This window comes from Chiloscyllium plagiosum, unplaced genomic scaffold (assembly GCF_037043375.1).
Source record: "Chiloscyllium plagiosum isolate Xiang-an unplaced genomic scaffold, Cpla_swu_hap1 HiC_scaffold_19, whole genome shotgun sequence".
NCBI classification, from domain to species: domain Eukaryota; kingdom Metazoa; phylum Chordata; class Chondrichthyes; order Orectolobiformes; family Hemiscylliidae; genus Chiloscyllium; species Chiloscyllium plagiosum.
The window spans coordinates 23,394,265-23,408,122 of record NW_028270157.1 but is presented as its reverse complement, the minus strand read 5'-3'; the positions used below and the strand labels follow the sequence as shown (position 1 = coordinate 23,408,122).

General features: G+C 52.9%; 1 protein-coding gene across 1 annotated transcript; it reads right to left on the bottom strand.

The window, feature by feature from the left end:
* Positions 1–10,565: 10,565 nt before the first annotated feature.
* Positions 10,566–12,676, bottom strand: LOC148146733 (uncharacterized). The gene is made up of 3 exons (XM_087997556.1): positions 12,608–12,676; positions 12,197–12,411; positions 10,566–11,097 (listed from the first exon to the last, which is right to left on the bottom strand). Exons 1-3 carry the CDS (start codon positions 12,674–12,676, stop codon positions 10,566–10,568), a joined length of 816 nt encoding a protein of 271 aa, XP_087853682.1.
* Between the last annotated feature and the right edge of the window lie 1,182 nt (positions 12,677–13,858).

The window sequence follows — 13,858 nt, the reverse complement described above, 5'->3', positions numbered from 1 at the left end:
GTTTACCCCATACTTCCCTATTCTGGATCATCCACTGATTGGCCTGCCAAGTTGGCATCCATTGTGTCATGCCGTTAACCACTGACCACGAGTCAGAGAACAAACAAACTCCCATGACCCCTGCTTGCATGACTACCATATGCACTGCTTTTAATTCTGCCCACTGACTACTTTTTCCCTCCCCTAATTCTTCTAGGGTAGTGCCTTGTTTTGGGTTAAAGGCGGCAGCTTTCCATCTACGCTGTCCCGCTTTCCATTGGGCTGACCCATCTATGAACCAAGCCGTGGCTTGTTCATCCGGGGTCAGTTCATCATACCGTTTTCCCATCTTAACGGGTGATTCCTTGTATTCAATCACCTCAAACCGTTTTTCCCCTTCCTCAGGGGCCTCCGCCACTTGCTCATGTAGGACTGACACTCCTTTCTGTCCAGTCCGCACTCTCTCCGACACATACCATTTCCATTTAATGATGCTGCTCTCTTGGGCAGTTCCTATTCGGTGGGTAGTGGGGTCACTAAGTACCCACGGAAGAATAGGGATAGCTGTTCTCATGATCACTTCATGTCCAATGGTCAGGGCTTCGGTTTCCACCAAGCCCCAGTAGCATGCTAATAACTGTTTCTCAAAGGGGGTATACCGTTCCCCTGCCGGGGGTAATTTTCGGGACCAAAATCCCAATGGCTTACGGGTTCTTCCCTGTTTTTGCCATAAGCTCCAATTGGCATAATCCCCCTGTGCTGAGACTTGCAGTTCTACAGGTCCTGACTGTATCTTTCCCAAGGATACAGCTTGCTGTATCGCTTGCTTGGCCATTTCAAATGCAGTTTGATGGACCTCCGTCCATTCGAACGCTGCCTTTTTCCTCGTAACTCGATACAAAGGTTTTAAAATTTGTCCTAAATGGGGAATATGCTGTCTCCAGAATCCGAATAACCCAATAAATTGCTGCACGTCCTTCTGGGTGTGAGGGACGGCAAAGACCTGAATCTTATTTTTAGCTTTCGCAGTGATTTCCCTTTCCCCCTTGTTCCACACGATTCCTAAGAATTTTACCGTTTGTGAGGGACCCTGGATTTTGGCTGGGTTGATCTCCCACCCATATCCTCGCATATGTTGAACCAGTTGGTCCAGCAATTCCTGAACCTGCTTCTGACTTGTCCCCTGTATCATCATATCGTCAATATAGTGCGAGATCATCACTTCGTCAGGCACTTTAAAGGCAGCCAAGTGTTCTGCAACTATCCGGTGGCAGATAGTAGGGCTATGCAGATATCCTTGGGGCAATCGCGTGAACGTGAATTGTCTACCCTCCCAAGTGAATGCGAACTGTTCCTGCCTATCTTCAGGAATAGGAATTGTGAAGAAGGCATTAGCCAAATCAATTACTCCGTACCACACCCCTGGATGATGTTGGATTCGTCCTATAATAGTGACGGCATCCGGGACCGCTGCCGTCAAGGCCGGAGTGTGACGGTTTAGTTGCCGATAATCTACCGTCATCCGCCATGACCCATCGGCTTTATGTACGGGCCATAAGGGGTTATTCCACGCCGTGGTGCATGTCCTAAGCACTCCCGCTTCCAAATAATCCTTAATTGTGGCGGATATTTCTTTATGTCCGCCGGGAATCCTATACTGTCTAAGACTTATTACGCGATCGGCGATCGGGATGGGGAAGGGGTCCATTTTAACCTTTCCCACTAACACCGTCCTACAGCGCAAAGCCATTTTCGTGATTCCAAATTCAAACTTCCCTTGTTGGAGGTGAAGTGTTAAACCGGCCAGAATGTCCATTCCCAGGATCCATTCTCTAACTGGTGTAATGATAATTGAATAAGTTTTAATGGGCATTGTACCTATCTTTAGGGGCAATTGTACTGTTTTTCCTTCAATCAGATTACCTCCCAGCCCAACCAACGTGACTGGGGTTCCTTTAAACTTATGGGGCGTCCCATAGATTAAGGTGGCCTCCGCCCCTGTGTCCACTAGAGCCATAACGGTTTGGACGGATTTGCGCCAATAGATAGTCAATGATACATGAGGTCGAATGTCGTCTGCTGACCATTGGCTCGTTCGTGGGCAAACCCTTGGGGCTTGGCCCGATTCCTATTGTTCCTCCCATTCATCTTCCCCAGACAGCACTGGGTAAAGACGTTTGCCTCGCCCTTCTTTGTTCTTGCCTTTCTTACTAGGTTTCCGGCCACGCCTATCCACTTTATAACACTCTCGGAGGGGAGGCCGTACCTCCTCCTCCTCCTCGTCCTCCGAGGATTCCCACCGCTGGGAAGTGGAAGTTCTACCCCTTCGAGGCTCATTAACAACCGGACCCCGTGTCTGACATTTTTGTGTTAGTAATTCCACTAGGTCTTCCATAGTGGGTCGGGACTCCGTCTCTACCCGGGACACCTTCAGTCCCTTTCGTCTGCATAAGTCTTTTATTTCCGGTGTAGGTAGGCCATCAATCTCCGATGCTGGGACCTGCGCCCGTATCAAAGCTTGCCACAAAGCACGCCGTGAGGGGCCTTGGTTACTTCCTTGATTAGGGTTTACTTTTCCCCCTGCCCGAGCCTCAGGGCGACGCCCATCCGTGCCCCCCTGAGAAGCACGGGTTGTGGGTCCCCAATCCCCCAAACCACCCATCTCCCTCATCATACTACGGGCATCTCCTAGGGTTTCTCCCCGTCCACTCAACATTATGGTTAATAACAGTGGTTCATAATGGGGGGGGGCAGTCTTCACTAGGTGGTCTCTAGTCTGTCTACTAACATTTGTGTTATCTACCTCGTCCAGCACTCCCAGCAACAGGGCATCCCGCACACACAAACGGGTTAGCCTCTGAACCCCTTCCTTAATTGTTGTCCAAGTTCCTTCCAAGGGGGGCCAATCGGACAGGAAGGGATACTGTTCGGCCACTGCCCTGGCATACATCCCAAATAAGGTCCCCATACTGCGATCTATTACCATATCCTTGGCTTGTCTGCGGTACCCCAGGTCTATGGCAGCATCCTTTGCTAATCCACCAAACTTGGGAGCATCCTGATAGTCTACCTGCACTTGTTGCCCCCCTTCCTCGAGGAGCCGAATTAGCCATAGCTCTAACGGCTCCCCAGGATTACGTCGGGTTTTCTGGGTGATAAACAGCACCTCATCGGTAGTGAAGTCTTCCGTTAATTCAGAGAATTCTGCAGGAGGCTGAGCCCGCGGTAATTCATGCATAATTGCCTCCCCTTGTTCATTCCGTATAGGGTTTCCTTCCTCATCTAACATTACCTCCCGTTGCACTGGGAGACGTCTCTGAACCTGCTTTCTCCTAACCACTGGTTTAGCTTGGAGTACGGGTGGGTCCTCTTCGTACTGATCATCTGAATCTCCCCAAATGTTCCCATCCCAATGATCGATATCCCACCAATCCCCGTTATTTAACTGGGCTACAAACGCCCGTACTTGTACTGGGTCCGGGGTTCGAGGGACCTTCCTTTTCTCTTTCCGTTTCTTAGCAGACAGATACATAATAGTTCGTCCTGCTAGTTCAGTTAATGCTGTCAATTCAGCTTTTAACTTCATAATTTCCTGCCTCAACATAGAGGCATCTCCCGAACTGAGTCCCTGCTCATGTTTCAGGAGGGCTAATTCTGCTTCAGCTTTTTGGCGCTTGTCTGACTGTTGTCTACAAGCCGCCGCACAGGCCCACATCCTCCGCTGTACCCCAGGCAAGGGGTTCTTCGGCAGGACTGGGATCCTCTCAAGGGTGGACAGCAGCGACCCTGGGGTTCCTACGCCCTCGGCCTCCCAGTTCTCCGGTCGCCCCCCACCATTTCTCAAACAAACTGCCACGCCATGCCACGGTCCATGCCATCCCGGGACGGTCGGGACCTCCACAGTTTGTTCCTCTGGTTTCTTAGCCTTTTTCCAAAACATTGTTCTGTATCAAAATCTTTCCTCAATTGCGATTGATCCTGCCGACTACGCCAAAATGTTTTAAAAAATTCTCAAGGTCAAGGACCAGGCTCGCAGGAAAGTAGTCTGACACAGAACAAACAGCCAAGAGGCGAGTCTGCTAGAATATAAGTGTTTTATTCCCCGCAGCGTCGCCACAACCAGGTCTCGTACTTACAACGGGTCTGGTTTATACTCACTCTACGTGTTACCGGAACTGGGAGCCGTCAGTTCTCGTAGAGCGGTTGCCAACAACCCACGCTCGGCGGTTAAACGCAACCCCGGAGCAGACTCTACCGAACTGGAGACTTTTCCAGCTGATATACTCTTTTCGAGATCTAAACATTCATGTGAACAGCAGAGCAAGGCTGAAAAACACATTCCATTCTGGTCACATACAGATAAGAAGATTCACACGGGGAGGTGTGTAATAAGATTCACACGGGACTAAGCGACACCTTCCATTTTCGGTTAGATTCACACATGTATTGGGACACAATTTTACACCACACCATGATGGGGGTGTAAGTGATATCATCAATCAGCGTGGGGGTGGTAGCTGCATCAGCCGCATGGCTAATGGCGTTTCCGAGGCCAGGGGAATCTTCTGGAATGTTTGAGGAGCGCTGGTTATGGAGGTGGGTAGATAAAAGTTTGTTGTACTTACAGTTTTTGATGTTTGAGATGGAATTTAAATACTGTTTGTTGAGAGTATGAATTCTCCTGAGGATGTAGTACAGAGTGGGTCCTTTGCAATTCTGAGAGAGTGTGGCCCTCAACTGAGGCAGGGCAGACTGTAGAAAGGTTAGGTGCCAGCGTATTGCTGCAAGCGTGGAGCAGAGGATCTTGAAGGAGAACTGTTGCTGGTGTTTTTGAATCTGTAGTCTGTACTGTTTGTCCTGTTCGGGTCCAAACTCTGCTGGTTTAAAGGTGGTCTGGAGTCTGTGTGGGATGAGTTGGTTACCGAGGCATGCACTGAGGAAGCAAATGTGACTGTGGTACCGAGTTTGTTTCACGACATGGTTGAAGAGCTTCAGGGCAGAGGAAATGACCTGGGAGTTGCAGTGGGAGAGAGACTCCCTGAGATTCTTGTAGAGAGAGGAGGAAAACTTCTTCAAGGCAGGCATCCTTGCAAAAGGATTCGCAGTAGGGTTAAAATCAACGAGGTAAAAACAATAACTGCAGATGCTGGAAACCTCGTTGATTTTTACCAAACTACTGCCTAGCCTTGCTGGTCCATGCCACTTGCCCTTCAAAGAACCTGGGTCTTTGGGCTGCACAGGTAGAGCAAGACAGCTCTCCGACAGATGTACACTCATTCACCATCATATTTTAAGCATCATTCCAGAAATTATCAACCTGAATAGTACAAATAATTGACTGGAGGGCACAAGGATTCAGGAGCATTTGTATGTGTGTTTAAATGCAGAGATCTGGCAGCTTTAGTGCATGAATCGCAAAAAAAATGCAGGTAAAATAAGCAATCAGGAAAGCTGGTATAATCTTATGTTTATTGTGAGGGCATTGGATTCAAGAGTATTTATACTGGCTGTTGCTGTGACAGCATCTGGAGTACTACGTACAATACTAGACACCGCATTTACAGAAGGATGCTAATGTGTTGGAAGCTGTTCAGAGAAAGTTTATTAGTCTGATACCTGAAGTAAGTAAATTGCCTTGAAGAAAGGCCAGACAGCCTAGGCAGAGTCTAGAAGAGTCAAAGATCCTGACATATAAGATTCTGAAGGGACTTGGTGGGATGGATGGTGAAATTTGAATCCGCTTGTGGGAGAAACTGCATTAGGAGCCATAGATGAAAAGTAAGGGGTCACCCATTTAAGACAGAGATGGGAAAACAAATGTTTGCCTCAGAGGTCTATGAGTGTTTGTAATTCCCTTTTTTAAAAAATAGTGGATGCAAAATTTTTAAATATTTTGAAGGAGAGGTTGATAGATTCGTGATTATCAAAGGGATGAAATATAATTGAGGGAGTGTGCAGAAATGAAGAGAATTAGAATTAGGGGGTTTTATTGTCACACATACTCAGGTACAGAGGTACAGGAGAATAATGAAAAGTGTACAATGCCATCATTCCTGACACCATCTTAAGTCCAAGTTACCATGGTACAAAATCTTAGGTACAAAGTAGAAGAACAAGGAAATAAAGTTTAAAGTCCTTCTTATGGAAAAATAAACAATTAAGATTAAAAGTTCAGCATTACAATTCTTCTTAAGTGCTGGGCTCACACTCCCATCAAGGGTTCGATCTCCTTTATGCTGGGCCTGATCTCTTCCATACTGGGCTCAATCTCTCCATGCTGGGCTCTATCAGCTCCGTGCTGGACTCGATCTCCTCTGTGCTGTGCTCGACCTCCTCCATGCTGGGCTCAATCTCTCCATACTGGACTTGATCTCCTCCGTGCTGGGTTCAATTTTCTCCACGCTGGGCCCAATCTCCTCCGTTTTGGGCTCAATTAGCTCCATGCTGGGCTCAATCACTTCCGTGGAGAAAGTGAGGACTGCAGATGCTGGAGATCAGAACTGAAAATGTGTTGCTGGAAAAGCGCAGCAGGTTCCAAGGAACAGGAGAATCGACGTTTGGGGCATAAGCCCTTCTTCTATCTCCTCCATGCTGGCCTCCACCGCCTCCATACTGGCCTCCATCTCCTCCATGCTGGCCTCCACCGCCTCCATACTGGCCTCCATTTCCTCCATGCTGGCCTCCATCTCCTCCATACTGGCCTCCATCTCCTCCATGCTGGCCTCCATCTTCTCCATACTGGCCTCTATCTCCTCCATACTGGCCTCTATCTCCTCCATGCTGGCCTCTATCTCCTCCATACTGGCCTCCATCTCCTCCATACTGGCCTCCATCTCCTCCATGCTGGCCTCCATATCCTCCGTGCTGGCCTCGACCTCTTCCATACTGGCCTCCATCTCCTCCATACTGGCCTCCATCTCCTCCATGCTGGCCTCCATCTCCTCCGTGCCAGCTTCCATCTCCTCCATACTGGCCTCCATCTCCTCCGTGCTGGGCTCAAACTCCTGTGTGCAGGGCTCAATCACCTCCATTCTGGGCTCAATCACCTCCATTCCGGGTTCAATCACCTCCATGCTGGGCTTGGTCTCCTCCGTGCTGGGCTCCATCACCTCCTTACTGGGCTCCATCTCCTCCTTACTGGGCTCCATCTCCTCCATACTGGCCTCCATCTCCTCCATACTGACCTCCATCTCCTCCATGCTGGCCTCCATCTCCTCCGTGCTGGGCTCAATCTCGTTTGTGCAGGGCTCAATCACCTCCATTCTGGGTTCAAACACCTCCATGCTGTGCTCAATCGCCTCCATGCTGTGCAAAATCTCCAGCGTGCTGGGCTCAATCAGCTCCATGCTGGGCTCAATCTCCTTCTTGCAGTGCTCAATCTCCAGCATGCTGGGCTCAATCGCCTCCGTGCAGGGCTCAATCGCCTCCATACTGACCTCCATCTCCTCCGTGCTGGGCTCAATCTCCTTTGTGCTGGGCTCAATTACCTCCATGTTGGACACAATCTCATCCTTGCTGTGCTCAATCTCCAGCGTGCTGGGCTCGATTTGCGCCATGCTGGGCTCGATCTCCCCCATGCTGGGCTCAATCTCCTCCGTGCTGGGCTCAATCAGCTCTATGCTGGACTCGATCTCCCCCGTGCTGGGCTCAATCTCCGCCGTGCTGGGCTCAATCACCTCCATTCTGGGTTCAAACACCTCCATGCTGTGCTCAATCGCCTCCATGCTGTGCTCAATCTCCAGCGTGCTGGGCTCAATCAGCTCCATGCTGGGCTCGATCTCCTTCTTACTGTGCTCAATCTCCAGCATGCTGGGCTCAATCGCCTCCGTGCAGGGCTCAATCGCCTCCATACTGACCTCCATCTCCTCCGTGTTGGGCTCAATCTCCTTTGTGCTGGGCTCAATTACCTCCATGTTGGACACAATCTCATCCTTGCTGTGCTCAATCTTCAGCGTGCTGGGCTCGATCTGCGCCATGCTGGGCTCGATCTCCCCCGTGCTGGGCTCAATCTCCTCCGTGCTGGGCTCAATCATCTCTATGCTGGACTCGATCTCTCCCGTGCTGGGCTCAATCACCTCCATTCTGGGTTCAAACACCTCCATGCTGTGCTCAATCGCCTCCATGCTGTGCTCAATCTCCAGCGTGCTGGGCTCAATCAGCTCCATGCTGGGCTCGATCTCCTTCTTGCTGTGCTCAATCTCCAGCATGCTGGGCTCAATCGCCTCCGTGTAGGGCTCAATCGCCTCCATACTGACCTCCATCTCCTCCGTGCTGGGCTCAATCTCCTTTGTGCTGGGCTCAATTACCTCCATGTTGGACACAATCTCATCCTTGCTGTGCTCAATCTCCAGCGTGCTGGGTTCGATGTGCGCCATGCTGGGCTCGATCTCCCCCGTGCTGTGCTCAATCTCCAGCGTGCTGGGCTCAATCAGCTCCATGCTGGGCTCGATCTCCTTCTTGCTGTGCTCAATCTCCAGCATGCTGGGCTCAATCGCCTCCGTGCAGGACTCAATCGCCTCCATACTGACCTCCATCTCCTCCGTGCTGGGCTCAATCTCCTTTGTGCTGGGCTCAATTCCCTCCATGTTGGACACAATCTCATCCTTGCTGTGCTCAATCTCCAGCGTGCTGGGCTCGATCTGCGCCATGCTGGGCTCGATCTCCCCCGTGCTGGGCTCAATCTCCTCCGTGCTGGGCTCAATCAGCTCTATGCTGGACTCGATCTCCCCCGTGCTGGGCTCAATCACCTCCATTCTGGGTTCAAACACCTCCATGCTGTGCTCAATCGCCTCCATGCTGTGCTCAATCTCCAGCGTGCTGGGCTCAATCAGCTCCATGCTGGGCTCGATCTCCTTCTTGCTGTACTCAATCTCCAGCATGCTGGGCTCAATCGCCTCCGTGTAGGGCTCAATCGCCTCCATACTGACCTCCATCTCCTCCGTGCTGGGCTCAATCTCCTTTGTGCTGGGCTCAATTACCTCCATGTTGGACACAATCTCATCCTTGCTGTGCTCAATCTCCAGCGTGCTGGGCTCGATCTGCGCCATGCTGGGCTCGATCTCCCCCGTCCTGGGCTCAATCTCCTCCGTGCTGGGCTTAATCAGCTCTATGCTGGACTCGATCTCCCCCGTGCTGGGCTCAATCACTTCCATTCTGGGTTCAAACGCCTCCATGATGTGCTCAATCGCCTCCATGCTGTGCTCAATCTCCAGCCTGCTGGGCTCAATCAGCTCCATGCTGGGCTCGATCTCCCCCGTGCTGTGCTCAATCTCCAGCGTGCTGGGCTCAATCAGCTCCATGCTGGGCTCGATCTCCTTCTTGCTGTGCTCAATCTCCAGCATGCTGGGCTCAATCGCCTCCGTGCAGGGCTCAATCGCCTCCATACTGACCTCCATCTCCTCCGTGCTGTGCTCAATCTCCTTTGTGCTGGGCTCAATTACCTCCATGTTGGACACAATCTCATCCTTGCTGTGCTCAATCTCCAGCGTGCTGAGCTCGATCTGCGCCATGCTGGGCTCGATCTCCCCCGTGCTGGGCTCAATCTCCTCCGTGCTGGGCTCAATCAGCTCTATGCTGGACTCGATCTCCCCCGTGCTGGGCTCAATCACCTCCATTCTGGGTTCAAACACCTCCATGCTGTGCTCAATCGCCTCCATGCTGTGCTCAATCTCCAGCCTGCTGGGCTCAATCAGCTCCATGCTGGGCTCGATCTCCTTCTTGCTCTGCTCAATCTCCAGCATGCTGGGCTCAATCGCCTCCGTGCAGGGCTCAATCGCCTCCATACTGACCTCCATCTCCTCCGTGCTGGGCTCAATCTCCTTTGTGCTGGGCTCAATGACCTCCATGTTGGACACAATCTCATCCTTGCTGTGCTCAATCTCCAGCGTGCTGGGCTCGATCTGCGCCATGCTGGGCTCGATCTCCCCCGTGCTGGGCTCAATCTCCTCCGTGCTGGGCTCAATCAGCTCTATGCTGGACTCGATCTCCCCCGTGCTGGGCTCAATCACCTCCATTCTGGGTTCAAACACCTCCATGCTGTGCTCAATCGCCTCCATGCTGTGCTCAATCTCCAGCCTGCTGGGCTCAATCAGCTCCATGCTGGGCTCGATCTCCTTCTTGCTGTGCTCAATCTCCAGCATGCTGGGCTCAATCGCCTCCGTGCAGGGCTCAATCGCCTCCATACTGACCTCCATCTCCTCCGTGCTGGGCTCAATCTCCTTTGTGCTGGGCTCAATGACCTCCATGTTGGACACAATCTCATCCTTGCTGTGCTCAATCTCCAGCGTGCTGGGCTCGATCTGCGCCATGCTGGGCTCGATCTCCCCCGTGCTGGGCTCAATCTCCTCCGTGCTGGGCTTAATCAGCTCTATGCTGGACTCGATCTCCCCCGTGCTGGGCTCAATCACCTCCATTCTGGGTTCAAACACCTCCATGCTGTGCTCAATCGCCTCCATGCTGTGCTCAATCTCCAGCCTGCTGGGCTCAATCAGCTCCATGCTGGGCTCAATCTCCTTCTTGCTGTGCTCAATCTCCAGCGTGCTGGGCTCGATCTGCGCCATGCTGGGCTCGATCTCCCCCGTGCTGGGCTAAATCTCCTGCGTGCTGGGCTCAATCAGCTCTATGCTGGACTCGATCTCCCCCGTGCTGGGCTCAATCACCTCCATTCTGGGTTCAAACACCTCCATGCTGTGCTCAATCGCCTCCATGCTGTGCTCAATCTCCAGCTTGCTGGGCTCAATCAGCTCCATGCTGGGCTCAATCGCCTCCATACTGACCTCCATCTCCTTTGTGCTGGGCTCAATTACCTCCATGTTGGACACAATCTCATCCTTGCTGTGCTCAATCTCCTCTGTGCTGGGCTCAATCTCCCCCGTGCTGGGCTCAATCTCCTCCATGCTGGGCTCAATCTCCTCTGTGCTGGGCTCAATCGCCTCCGTGCTGGGCTCAATCTCCTCTGTGCTGGGCTCAATCGCCTCCGTGCTGGGCTCAATCTCCTCTGTGCTGGGCTTAATCACCTCCGTGTTGGGCTCAATCTCCTCCATGCTGGGCTTAGTCAACTCTGTGCTGGGCTCAATCTCCTTCGTGCTGGGCTCGATCTCCTTTGTACTGGGGTCAATCAGCTCCATGCTGGGCTAGATGTCCTCTGTGCTGGGCCCAATCTCCTCCATGCTGGGCCCAATCTCCTCCATGCTGGGCCCAATCTCATCCATGCTGCCTCCATCTCCTCCATGCTGGGCTCGATCTCCTCCATACTGGCCCCATCTCCTCCATGCTGGCCTAGATCTCGTCCTTGCTGGGCTCGCTCTCCTCCATGCTGGGCTCAATCACCTCCGTGCTAGGCTCAATCTCCTCCATGCTGTGTTTGACATCCATTGTGTTGGGCTCGATCTCCTCCATGCTGGGCTAAATCACTTCCGTGCTGGGCTCAATCGTATCCTTGCTGGGCTCAATGTCCTCCGTGCTGGGCTCAATCAGCTCTATGCTGGACTCGATCTCCCCCGTGCTGGGCTCAATCACCTCCATTCTGGGTTCAAACACCTCCATGCTGTGCTCAATCGCCTCCATGCTGTGCTCAACCTCCAGCGTACTGGGCTCAATCAGCTCCATGCTGGGCTCGATCTCCTTCTTGCTGTGCTCAATCTCCAGCATGCTGGGCTCAATCGCCTCCGTGCAGGGCTCAATCGCCTCCATACTGACCTCTATCTCCTCCGTGATGGGCTCAATCTCCTTTGTGCTGGGCTCAATTACCTCCATGTTGGACACAATCTCATCCTTGCTGTGCTCAATCTCCAGCGTGCTGAGCTCGATCTGCGCCATGCTGGGCTCGATCTCCCCCGTGCTGGGCTCAATCTCCTCCGTGCTGGGCTCAATCAGCTCTATGCTGGACTCGATCTCCCCCGTGCTGGGCTCAATCACCTCCATTCTGGGTTCAAACACCTCCATGCTGTGCTCAATCGCCTCCATGCTGTGCTCAATCTCCAGCTTGCTGGGCTCAATCAGCTCCATGCTGGGCTCGATCTCCTTCTTGCTGTGCTCAATCTCCAGCATGCTGGGCTCAATCGCCTCCATACTGACCTCCATCTCCTTTGTGCTGGGCTCAATTACCTCCATGTTGGACACAATCTCATCCTTGCTGTGCTCAATCTCCTCTGTGCTGGGCTCAATCTCCCCCGTGCTGGGCTCAATCTCCTCCATGCTGGGCTCAATCTCCTCTGTGCTGGGCTCAATCGCCTCCGTGCTGGGCTCAATCTCCTCTGTGCTGGGCTCAATCGCCTCCGTGCTGGGCTCAATCTCCTCTGTGCTGGGCTTAATCACCTCCGTGTTGGGCTCAATCTCCTCCATGCTGGGCTTAGTCAACTCTGTGCTGGGCTCAATCTCCTTCGTGCTGGGCTCGATCTCCTTTGTACTGGGGTCAATCAGCTCCATGCTGGGCTAGATGTCCTCTGTGCTGGGCCCAATCTCCTCCATGCTGGGCCCAATCTCCTCCATGCTGGGCCCAATCTCATCCATGCTGCCTCCATCTCCTCCATGCTGGGCTCGATCTCCTCCATACTGGCCCCATCTCCTCCATGCTGGCCTAGATCTCGTCCTTGCTGGGCTCGCTCTCCTCCATGCTGGGCTCAATCACCTCCGTGCTAGGCTCAATCTCCTCCATGCTGTGTTTGACATCCATTGTGTTGGGCTCGATCTCCTCCATGCTGGGCTAAATCACTTCCGTGCTGGGCTCAATCGTATCCTTGCTGGGCTCAATGTCCTCCGTGCTGGGCTCAATCAGCTCTATGCTGGACTCGATCTCCCCCGTGCTGGGCTCAATCACCTCCATTCTGGGTTCAAACACCTCCATGCTGTGCTCAATCGCCTCCATGCTGTGCTCAACCTCCAGCGTACTGGGCTCAATCAGCTCCATGCTGGGCTCGATCTCCTTCTTGCTGTGCTCAATCTCCAGCATGCTGGGCTCAATCGCCTCCGTGCAGGGCTCAATCGCCTCCATACTGACCTCTATCTCCTCCGTGATGGGCTCAATCTCCTTTGTGCTGGGCTCAATTACCTCCATGTTGGACACAATCTCATCCTTGCTGTGCTCAATCTCCAGCGTGCTGGGCTCGATCTGCACCATGCTGGGCTCGATCTCCCCCGTGCTGGGCTCAATCTCCTCCGTGCTGGGCTCAATCAGCTCTATGCTGGACTCGATCTCCCCCGTGCAGGGCTCAATCACCTCAATTCTGGGTTCAAACACCTCCATGCTGTGCTCAATCGCCTCCATGCTGTGCTCAATCTCCAGCCTGCTGGGCTCAATCAGCTCCATGCTGGGCTCGATCTCCTTCTTGCTGTGCTCAATCTCCAGCATGCTGGGCTCAATCGCCTCCGTGCAGGGCTCAATCGCCTCCATACTGACCTCCATCTCCTCCGTGCTGGGCTCAATCTCCTTTGTGCTGGGCTCAATGACCTCCATGTTGGACACAATCTCATCCTTGCTGTGCTCACTCTCCAGCGTGCTGGGCTCGATCTGCGCCATGCTGGGCTCGATCTCCCCCGTGCTGGGCTCAATCTCCTCCGTGCTGGGCTTAATCAGCTCTATGCTGGACTCGATCTCCCCCGTGCTGGGCTCAATCACCTCCATTCTGGGTTCAAACACCTCCATGCTGTGCTCAATCGCCTCCATGCTGTGCTCAATCTCCAGCCTGCTGGGCTCGATCTGCGCCATGCTGGGCTCGATCTCCTCCGTGCTGGGCTCAATCTCCTGCGTGCTGGGCTCAATCAGCTCTATGCTGGACTCGATCTCCCCCGTGCTGGGCTCAATCACCTCCATTCTGGGTTCAAACACCTCCATGCTGTGCTCAATCGCCTCCATGCTGTGCTCAATCTCCAGCTTGCTGGG

Excerpts from the sequence above, each read along its gene's own strand:
- LOC148146733 (XM_087997556.1), bottom strand. The coding sequence starts at position 12,676 with ATGGAGGAGATCGAGCCCAACACAATGGATGTCAAACACAGCATGGAG. Across the intron at positions 12,412-12,607 it reads AGATTGAGCCTAGCACGGAG|CCCAGCATGGAGCTGATTGA; the intron begins GTGATTGAGCCC and ends GAGGACATCTAG. Across the intron at positions 11,098-12,196 it reads ACGGAGGCGATTGAGCCCAG|GATTGACCCCAGTACAAAGG; the intron begins CACAGAGGAGAT and ends CAGCATGGAGCT.